Raw genomic sequence first — 12,017 nt, 5'->3', positions numbered from 1 at the left:
AGGACTTTGGACAGTGTGTACAATGCTATGGGGTTTTCTGTGCCTCAAAACACACCAAGGGTTAAGACAAAGGGTGCACCTTTTTTTTTTGCACTCAAAAGTGAATGAAAGTGAACCGTACTGAGTGCCAAATGAAATATAGAGCGTTTGAGGGCTCTGTGGAGAAAGCGTACCTCAGGATTTATTTAGAGGAGGTCACACATTTTGTAGCAAAAGGGTCATTCATCTGGCGCGCTTTAACAAGCTACTCACAGATGTCCCGAACACAGAGAATGAACTCTTTACATTTTGACATATGTGCATGTACGCGCATTCTTCACATGCGAACTTTTGGTACACTTTTGGTACGGTTTCGGACCACATTGAGAGGTGGGCCACATTTAATGGCTCGGTTCGGTTTGATATGGTACGCTTTAGGAGCGTTTGAATTCTCCTCTGGCACAAGTATGGTATGTGCCCGTTCGCTGTTGGAGAGCGCTCAAACACACACCCAAAATGAGGAATGTATTGATCACTCACACTTGAGATGAGGTAGAGAACCAGGGCAATAAGGGAATTTGACATGTAGTCTCTCCAGAGGACGACGATAACGGCCACAAAGCCAGCATTGATGGCCGCACAGGTGTCCAGTCTGACCGCTGCCCAGCGGATGGCCATTTGGACGGCTTGGACGAGTTGGGTATTAGCGTCTAGGAAGGACTCAAACCTATGGCAGATTGGCCAAACAACAAATTAAGTGTCAGTCTGTTGCTTTATGGCACACACCCAGAGGCGGATCCAGGAATTCCGTGAAGAGGGGGTGTGTTTACAAAATTAAAGGGGGGCACACGCACCCCCCCATTTTTTTTTCTTTTATTTCTTTCGTTTCAACAAAACATAAAGGGGGGGGGGGGGTGTGCGCCCAGTGCAGTCCTCCCTGGTTCCGCCATTTATTTTATTTTTTTAATTTATTTATGACTCAAGGCAGACGCTAGGGAGGAATATTGTCCAGTCTCAAAACTAATATAGCAGTTACACAGCAACAGCATGATCAATGGCACTGCTCATTCACCATAGCTAATAAATGAATAAGTGGTTGAATAAATGAATGAACAAACAAATGTATGATTTCAATTAAGGAATAAAGAAATCAAAACATGAGTGAGAGATTGATTAAGAGATTCCTCTTGTTTGTTTGTTTGTATTAGAGTAAGAATTCAAGCCTAAGTTAAACTGTTTAAGCAAATGGGATTATCCTTTGTGTACTAGTGTCCTTAGAGTAATGTGACAGGCTTGATGATTTCTCCAAATCAAGTTTCTTTCTTTCTTTCTTTCTTGTAGTTGGAAAATTCAATATAAATTCATCTACAAACAACTGGCATCTAGCAAGAAAATGTCAGAGTTCTGTTACAAGCTGCCTCTTTTGTTCAGCAATGAATAGTGATGTTGTAAACAAATGTGAGCTTTTATTTCACAAAATGAAGGAGAATGATTAAACATAAACAGATAAAGCATAGAATACCCTCTAGTAAATACCCACTCAGAATGGCGACCAAACAAAACAAACTAAAAAAATAAATTCTAGGCACCTACTGAATTATTTATAGCCATTCCCTAGCTGGCATATATTCAAATAAAGAAAAAACAAACAAACAAATATACCAAAACAAAACAAAGTCTTATCATGAAAATCAATGAAGACTATAATTATAGAATAAAAGACTAGCTGCATGCCTACCTTCTAATGAAATATGCAGATTTAGCATAAGCCCTAATGGTGGGGTGTCCCTGTATTGTGGCCGCGACGTGGGAGACCACGCGGGAACGGGTGATGGTGTCCAGTCGCTTGATGTCGCAGAAGCCGCGGCGGAAGAACGCGAGGATGCCGAGGCAGACGGGAATGAAGATGGCGAAGGCAATGATGTTCCAGGGCAGGATGATGCAGACGACCAACTCGGCAATGATGATAAATGAGAGAAGATAGACCATCCGCAGCAAGCAGTTTGGAAGATCAATGTCCACTGTGTATGAGAGGAGATTTTATGTTCAAATAACTCACTGGATGATCACAAATAAATCTGATTTTTCTATTTCTTCTTTGTCTCTATATCTTCAATCATCGCTATCCCTTTCTTCTTTGTTCTTAGCATCACCTGTGTACATGGCCATTAATGTGTTGTTGTGTGGAACAGTTTGACGTTTACTGTAGTTAAGTAAAGTCGATAGTTTGTCAAAACTGTTTTATCTATTAGCTCGGCTGACTGGGAATCCTCCTGTGTGGTACTTTGATTTTTTTTTTTTCCTTTTATCATATCTCTCTTTTATCTCATGATGATTTCCTTATCTCTCTTGTGCAAAGTTAACCATGATTAATGATGAATCAATGTGTATGTTTTTGGAAATGATTTGCTGATTAATATTACCATGCAGAAACAATAAATGAAATGAGATTAGCCCAGATACCATAACAGATAGGGTATGTGGCCACGGTATCTTTTTCAGAAACAAAATCATTGGAAATATTGCAAAACACTTTAGAAACTATTTTTTGAGCAGCATACATAACTAACATTACCCTTTAAGCGAGACAAAATAGATATGTTATCAATGTAGTATGTACCTTTGAATATGTCATTCATCGTTATCATATCTCTTATTTCATTCAATCATCCAACCAACTTGTACTCCATTTATCAATCTATACCCATGCATCCACATGTCTCTTTAGCAGTATGTATCTGTCTCTGTCTGTCTAGCAACTTATGACCTAGCTACTGGCACTTACCTATCAATGTCTGTTATCAATTTACCTATCTATCTATCTATCTATCTATCTACCTATCTATCTATCTATTTATCTATAACTACCTATCTATCTATCTATCTATCTATCTATCTATCTATCTATCTATCTATCTATCTACTTATCTATCTATCTATCTATCTATCTATCTATCTACCTATCTATCTACTATTTATCTATCTACTACATGTATCTATCTATCTATCTATCTATCTATCTATCTATCTATCTATCTACTTATCTATCTACCTATCTATCTACTACATGTATTTATCTATCTATCTATCTACCTATCTATCTATCTACCTATCTTTCTATCTATCTACTATTTATCTATCTACTACATGTATTTATCTATCTATCTATCTATCTCTCTGTCTATCTGTCTATCTATCCACCCTCAATGTGTCTATCAGTCTAGTTGGAGTTGATCATACAGCTCTATGCAGAAATTTTTTTCAAGCATACCTTCATCAAGGTCCTTGGAGAACCTGTTGAGGATTCTCCCAAGGGGTGTGGTGTCAAAGAAGGACATGGGGCTCTCAATGACCTTCTGGAACATTGCATTGTGGAGGCTGGTAGCTGCCCTCAGAATCACCTGGTAACCACAATTGCAATGGTCAAAGTTCATTATGGAGATGGACAGAGATTTGGCGTCTGTTCAAAGCATGTGATCAAATCTTCTTTAGTTTGTCAAGAGAGATCAATATTGCACTTGAGCAAAAGGAAATGCCTTCTAGATAATATGATGGCAATTATAGACTTCATTTGGGTCTTACTCCCTCTTAAGACAAAAACAAAAGCACAAACAATAAACAATCAAGTATGTTATCTTGAGATAAAGGGTTTCTTTTGTTCTGTTTTGAATCATATGAGAAGTACATCTTGTACATGTATTACCACACATGCATTTTCATTTTGCTGGAAAAAACAATTAAATTGAATAAAGGCAATACAAGACATGAAATAGAAAATTCTGTTTTATTAGCCCATCCAGTCACAGAAACCACATTTTTGTGGTTTGGTGTTACATTCTTTTATGAGAAGTTTTACTACTCAATGTTAGCAATTCTTAGGGCAGAGTAAAAATCATCTTTAATTTGAGCCCTATGTAAAGGTTTGATGCTAACTTTTTTCTCTGGTGTCCCATTTGGGTCACAAAGATTATTAAATGTTAAGTTTTGGCAGCCTGAAAAAGAGATGTAGCGGCCTAGAATAAAAGGAAACATAACAATCCATTTTCCAATCTTCCATATTTATCAATATCACTTCATACAGCCATTTCTAAGTTCACTGATACAGTACAGAAAAGATGAATGAAAATACAGAAGATGATCAAGAAAATGATTATTTCTTGGGCAAAATTCCCTTGAGGTCTTGATGAATTCAGTACATTTCACCATGCCATCATCACATTAATAAAACATTCCTAGAGACATATGAAATATAGACAGCTGGTATGACACACAGCATAGTTAGAGTTTGATGGCAGCGGGAACTTTACCGAAGAGGATTACGTGCTACGGAAATCCAACTCACACAAGTGAAAATGTAGCCAGTGAGGATGTAGAGCAGCACATCGATGAAAAATAGCGTGACATAAACGGAAACGTGGTAATGGACACGCTCTAAACTGTGGGACTCGTACTGGATGTATGGAGCTTCTGTCGTATTGTCCGCGCCCAGGTCCGAAGCATTCACACTGACTTGCACAACTCCGTCCTTTTGGGAAGTAAAGTAGACAAATTTGGAGAGAGGGACAATGATGCATATCACTCGAGTTATCGCTGAAGATGAATGGAGTGTGAAAAATTGCTTGTAACACAGAACTGTGAAGATTTTAGCAACTGAAAATATTTATCAATCTCAAAGCAGTTGAAAAATAAGTCAGTGACCTGCCATGGTGTCTCATGATGTTTCTACCGATACTCATTTTTGTGACAAAACCAACTATTTCTGTATTTATTTTGGCATTGCTTTTTTCTTTTTTTTTGGTAGATTGCTCATATGCCAATAACATTTTTCAAAACAGTTATGCTTTCTAACATTGTCTGGAGAAATACATAGGACACATAAAAGTGAATGTCTTTTAAACATTTTTTTTTTTTTTTTTTCTGGGGGGATCTTTTTGAACAGGACAAAACATATCTAAAGCGCCATGCAAAGCTGCTTTTCAATCACATAAAGATGACTATAATTTTTGGTATCTATACCTAAGGATACCATGGCTGATGATTCATTTACTGTTGTGATCCTAATTTCTCCAATATTGCTTAATTCCAAACAGATTTATTTATCTGTGGCCATGATTACATGGCCTTTTACACCTCATACACAGAAGAATCTGCAACACAAACGAAAGAAAGAAACAGTGTCCAGTATAATCATATCTTACTGGGCGAGGATAGTCAGACGACCGCAGCCACAGGCCCAGCCAGGCGTTTGTTGAAATCACAAAGCACTTGGTGAGAAGGATGAGGAATCCAGTGAAGAGGATGATAGGCCATCCTCCTCCATGGTGGACGTAGGAGCGGTAGGTTGCTATGGAGATGATGCCTGATTCCATTTCCTCATCCGGAATGAGCTTACCTGTAATGGCATAAACATGGATGGGAATGAAAACGTGACTTCCTGTACAACATCGCACAGGCCTATGTATTTGCATCATCTCAGATGGAGGATGGAAGGCCTATGATCGAACAATTCTCCCAATTTGCAACAAATTAAGCCTACTGTTTCAACAGTGAATTTGGCATGATTGATGCCTATGGTGCATATTATGGTTGAAAATGTCACTTTTTTAGCACTGAATAGCGTGTATTATACAAACAATGCTGTTGAATAAACTAATGCGAGATGGCCTAAACCTCACAGCTTTTTTTCTTTCTTTCTTTCTTTTTTATACTGAAAAGAGCCAACAAAATTTTAGCCAGGGACTAATTTCTGGCTCTTCAATGAAAACGAACATCCCTACACATCCTTGTCTTTATTTTCTCTATATATGCGACTCTTCTATTTGCTTAGAACTATGAAAGGGAATTTATACGAGGCGAGGACATCGAATCCCTACCATGAATAAAGCATGTAAAATTTATGATGTATGTTGTTAGTGGCAGAGAATAGTCAAAGGCATACTTGCAAAGATGATTCTAGAGGCTTATTGACGTGTTATTGATGTGCGTCCTGATGTCAATTATGTTTTACGAAGCTATCGTAATTTCAATACCGTAAGCTGCTCATTCTATTTTAAATAATCTTTCTCTGATAGATGAAGGCACTGCATTCTCTTGCAAAATAAAAACACGAAAATCACAGACACCTTTACTTTTTTCCTGTACGATACTGCATTTGTTATATATTCCATGCGCCGCATTGGATGTGAGAGAGAGAGGGAGAGAGAGAGAGAGAGAGAGGATATGGCTACTAGAAAAAAAAAATTATCGGAATCACTTCCTTAATTGATTGAAATATCATATGAGAAATTGAATCAAAGAAAATAAAATGGGAAAAAACACAAAAGCAAACAAAGGCAGCAAAGGTAATTGCAGGTACTGTGCTACACTAAGAAATTCTCATTTCATGTACCTGAAGTGTTTTTGTTAACATTTTCAGGCGTGGCTGCATCCTCTTGAATCTTCTCCTCATGTTGGGATGGGATCATCCTCAGTCCGGTCCCGGTTGTCCGCCTCCTCCTCCTCCGCCTCTCCTTTGGCTTTCTTCTCCTCCTCTGCCTGCTCCTCCGCCTCTCCTTCGGCTTTCTTCTCCTCTTTCTTCTCCTCCTCTGCCTGCTCCTCCCCCTCCTCCTCCTCCTCGGCAGAGTGGTAGGTCAGGATGAGTCTGGCGTATTCCCCCCGATGCTCCATCAGCTCTTCGTGGGTACCCGTCTCCGCTATCTCACCATCTTTCATGAGGAGGATGTGATCGCAGTCCTTGAGGTACTGTAGGCAGAGTCAGATATGAAGACATGTCAGAGGAAAATATGGTAAACTAAACCCAGTGGACCATAATAGTGGACAATAGCATGAGGTAAATATAAAATGCATTTAGTTTCAGAGCTTACAATTTTACAATCTCCCCCCACCCCCCCCCAAAAAAAAAAAAAAATTATATATGTAGGACTTTCATGTCTTTAGAGGATTGGTAGCCCCAGATAGTAAGACTACTGACAGAACAGTATAATGATTCCTACAAAAGTAATTAAAGTGTGAAAGGAGCTGCGCAATAAGATGACCTATGCAGACCATATCACGACAAAGGGCCAATATAGGCCTACTGCATAGGATTAAGGAATAACCATAGACAACTGAATATTGAATTTCATTAAATAGTACAGGTACTCCATCTCCATACCACTTCACATACCTACCAATGTCCACATAAAAATGAATGAAAGTCTAGTATCAGGCTGCAATCTTGAACAGACTAATGTTGGAAACAGGTGTAGACTACAATGTATCACTTTTTATGTTGGGGCCCACTATCACATTGATTAGGGCTACTTGTACAAACAAACACTTGTTCATTCAGTCTCTTGCATGTTATCCAAGCTTTTCTATCTGACCAATTGTGGTGTATTAAATTGCATGTGTACCATTCGTTATGTCCTCTAGAAATGCCTCAAGAGATCAAACTTTTAACAAGGTGAATTTGGCAATCTTGACTTTTTATCATTGTATTTAGCTGGTCTCTATTTTTGTTTTTAGCGTGTCTACAAGAAAGTAGACCTTCAGGTTATGAGGTAAAACTGAATGTCAAGGTGACTACATTACAACAGCGTTTCTACCATGTCAAGCAAGCTATCAGTGGTGTAATGGCTTTGGTAAAGAAGCCTGGGTGTTATAAAATCTATTTGCCTTCGCTTTATGGCTGGGATCCCCCATCCCCATCAGTGTTGGAAAGATTGAAGGTTGTAATTTCAAATCACCTGCAATTCATTGTAACACACACACACACACACACGCACACACACACACACATGCACACACGCACCTACACCATGTAGCACATGATCTAAATACATGCATATGAACACAATCACATGAAAACACATTGACATTGTAGTTATGATGCAATTATGCACAACCTCTGTCCCCTTCCTCCTCCCCCCCCCCCCCCCCCCAAAAAAAAGTACAATTATCTATAGGAAGTGAAAACAGCATCCCATACAACAAGGCATAATGTCGCTGGGGCGACAAGACCTCGTATCTCAAAAATGTCAAATGTTCAGGAGAGCCAAAAAACATGGCGGCCAAAGCACTATACTGAATGGGATAGCCGTTCCTTTGACATGCCGTGGTGGCTTCATTTTTGGGGTAAGACAGCTGGGATTTGGACAGGACATCACTTAACCGATTATTTGACCACTAATGCAAAAAAGTCATTTTCACCAAAATTTGAGATACAAGGTCTTGTCACCCCAGCGACGATAAGTCACTAATGTCTTGAACATGTTACACTGATGAATGATAAACACACTTTGGCACATAAATGAAGACAAGTAATCAATTTTATAAATATAAATATGTACAAATGTACTTTAATATGTTTTGCTTTCAGTTTCAGTTGACATGAGTGTCAGCCAAATACTTCTCATGTTAAACATAATGAGATATTCTCCCACTTTTGTGATACATGTATGCCTGAAACTGGAAGTACAGTGTACATGTAACATTGTACAACTCAAACCTCATAGACTGAATACAATGTATTCTGCTGTGACAAGGCTTACATACTGTACATGTAAAGTCTTGTCTATGGTCTGAATGTGAACCAGCACAGTATTTACAAATGGGCCAAGTCACATACAGAGTTTAATTCTGCATCAGTCCACATCTCTGCTAACACAACAGACTCCTTTCAAACATGACTGATGGCATCTCCTTATCATTACAGGACATCCGCTTGTTTAAGGAATGATGATATGAAATGTCATCTTACACTGAAGGCTAAATAGGAACATAACCTTGAAAGCCATTATTGCTTTTACAAGCATTTCATGCTGTGGACATTTCCACACTTGAGCTACATGTACATTCAGAGTTATCAGAAAGCAATGTGGGCACACATGACTTCCAGGAAATACTACCACATGTTAACATGACTTCTCTTCACCATCTCCCTGTGGCAAAAATCTGTTGTTGTGGTTCTCACATTTACGGCAACTGGTAAGGATTATATACGATTACTTGAAAAGACAACTTTTAAGCACAGATTGCAAAATTTGGGCAGTAACCTTGCTCTTTGCTTCCAACAAAAGATTTCATGAAAAAACATACCACACTTTCATTTTTTTGTGAAATTTACCAGTACATTTGCACCTAGGGAAATTATTGCAGATAATCTGATACGGGAACTTTATGAGGAAGCATCTCTAATAAACTGATACATGTACCACACAATCTGCTTATTGTTGCATACAGGACATCATTGATACTGTATGTGAACAAAGCATAACTGAAATACCCAGGTTTTACACTTAACAGGGATGGATGCCATACAAAATTAATACTCTGCAGACATATTTCTCCTCCTCCCCCCCCCCCCATAAAATATAAACAAACATCCTGGTAAACAGTTCAAACAAACAAGCAAACAGACAAACAATGTACAGTACATACTCTTCAAGGGGAAAAGATGTTGCAGATGTGGAGACTTTGCATGTACTGTCAGCCTTTGTGCCAACTAGAGATCAGATGTCCAGCATTGAAGAAAACTGAGATTTGTGTAAATAATCTTTGTATTACATATTTCAACTTGTTTACTTGTAAACTCATAATGAGAATAACATATTGGGTTGACCACAGTTAACAGCCAGCTGTTTACCAAAGTTTCAGAGAGATTTAGTTGACATTCTGACAGTTGGAAAATAACACAAATTGAGTTGTTTCAATTTTATCTTTATACTTTTAATACTGTAGCATTCAAAATGAATATCAAGCTCCCCTTTGCCCATCACACCAAAAAATACAGATAGTCAACTGAAATTTGTGTTTAAGTGAAGGCATACCTCGAGCACTAATGTGCTTTGAATCTTTAATGGTGGAAACAAAACTACTTCAGAAAATAATGCACTCATATTTTCAATAAGTACTGCTTATTCTTACTTGTCGATTATGAAGCAATCATAACAGTAATATCAATCTCTTGTATGATTTTTCAAAGGATTACTTTCCATGAATTCCAAGTGACATCAGGTGAGCTATCCATCAATGTGTAACAGCCAAAATGCAACAAGGTGAAACCCCTGATATCTGTCTTTGTAGCTAGAATGTGACAAAACGTTTCCTCTCAAATTTACTGCACTCCTGCTTCTCTAAGTTCTAGTGCAAGTGTTCAACTTGTAGATGCAACTACAAATGTATTCTCATTCTTAGTGTTGGTCGAACTCATTCACAGACTCTGTTATTTTGAGAAATGTCATACAGTGTCTTTTAATCGTATGAATTACCAACTGTAAGAGCAGTCCTTTTGCAACTGTCTCAGTACAGGCATTCAGAGTCTTTTCAGTGATATTTATCACTTTCAGATCATTTTTGCTGGTATCAATTTTTCATTTCTGAGTATACAGGAAGCAGTTTGTTTTGTCAGAATGGGTCAGACATGGACATCAATTTACAAACTCAAAATATGACATCATCTTTACTTACTGACTTACAGTGTACATTCGTGAGGTTCAATGAATGCAACATCATAAATGCATTTGTAAAAATAGTACAGCACATTATGAAATATGTGCAGTGAGGCTTGCTTTACGAGCATGATGTATCGGTACACACTCTTACAACGAGTTTGATTGTCACAGTCTGGTACATACATCCACTTTACCACAATGGTGTGGTCCACATCCAGACAACTCTGTACTTCAAGGCAAGGTCATGACACTCAAATCATATTTCCTGTCATGGCATGGCATAAAAATGTCACAGTTTACGCGAGAGTAGCTGGTAATAGAAGTCTAAGGGTCTTGTCTACAAGTTAGTGCAACTGCACTCACTATTCCTGGGTAGATACTACTATGTTTCTTTGTTTAGCCACGGTGCCAGTCGGACCGATCCAAAGAGAAGTATCACCCACAGAGGGATGAAGATAAAGAAGAGGGACAGGCTTTGCTGCAGCTCCAGTCGCACACACACCAGCACCTGGAAGGCCAGTTTGAGGCTAATACCAATCACGAAGAAGATCTTGGTGGACATGGTCATCTCCAGGTGGCGATCGTGTCCAGTCCGCGCGTGGGTGATGATGCGCAGCAGCTGGATGAGGAGCACAAGGATGTCAAAGAGCCAGAGGGGAATGAAAATCAGGAACCAGTTCCATTTTGTCTTCTGGTCCAAGTGTAGTGCCAGGAAGATGAAAAAGACCAGCATGAAGAACCAGGTCAAGACTACCTTTGGCGCCAATGCCATGATGCGGAAAAAAAAAAAAAAATCTCTCAGTTCACCTTCGCAAGAAGTTTCTGGATCTAGATATGGACGTTGCCAGTATTAGAAAGCAGAGGTACAGAGGTAAGTCTTGAGAAAGTCCCCTTTTGATGCTCTCCACTTTGGGGGGGGGGGGGGGGGGGGGTTGTGGCGATGAAGTATCAATATTGTCAACACAGTCTGAACTCCAATTTCAACTTAGCACTTAGTAGAGCCAGAGGAGTAGGACAACCACCTTTGTTCGTTCTGGAGTCTGGTTTGTATACCGCTGAAGTAGTATGTAATAATGACGTTATAATGTAAGATACAGTAGAGGTCTAGATGTGTAGCGTGTTCATTTGATGTACGCGTAGATTCTACTCCGCATCATCAGGCGACGTGAAAGCATTGATAAACAGAAGATGTGTTCCCACGGATCTTGGAATATAGGAAATTGCTGGCATGGTAGTGCTATTCAAAGTGAAGGCCCTGCCTTATTTTAGTCACAGAAATAACACAGGAAATCTTTAGCAATCGGGCATCACTGCAGGCAGCTCAGTCTCAAACTCTCATGCTAATATTGGCTTCCTTGTCCTGCTAAAACTGCACATTTGGAACTCCGTAGCATAAACACTATCGTCTATACGCATCTATGATATTTAACGTCTCTACATCCAACAAGTTAGGAATAACGTGAATCACGAAATGCGAACTGTTGAGTGTTGGGTTGCGTTGCTGTGTTATAAATCACAGAGCCGGGCCTCCACTACCAGACAACGCACGATCGTTATCATGGTCGGTCATGCACTGTCACTGTGCAAATCACCATCCGGCAGCCA

General features: G+C 39.1%; 1 protein-coding gene and 1 pseudogene across 1 annotated transcript; both read right to left on the bottom strand.

Moving 5' to 3' along the window:
• LOC140244354 (ATP-binding cassette sub-family C member 12-like) overlaps window positions 1-12,017 on the bottom strand; it is a 126,575-nt pseudogene that overhangs the window by 7,526 nt on the left and 107,032 nt on the right.
• LOC140244956 (transmembrane protein 60-like) lies at window positions 8,299-11,302 on the bottom strand. The gene has a single exon (XM_072324563.1). It carries the CDS (start codon window positions 11,182-11,184, stop codon window positions 10,795-10,797), a length of 390 nt encoding a protein of 129 aa, XP_072180664.1. The 5' UTR covers window positions 11,185-11,302; the 3' UTR covers window positions 8,299-10,794.

The sequence above is a fragment of the Diadema setosum genome, chromosome 21 (assembly GCF_964275005.1).
Source record: "Diadema setosum chromosome 21, eeDiaSeto1, whole genome shotgun sequence".
NCBI classification, from domain to species: domain Eukaryota; kingdom Metazoa; phylum Echinodermata; class Echinoidea; order Diadematoida; family Diadematidae; genus Diadema; species Diadema setosum.
This window is presented reverse-complemented; position numbering and strand designations above follow the sequence as displayed.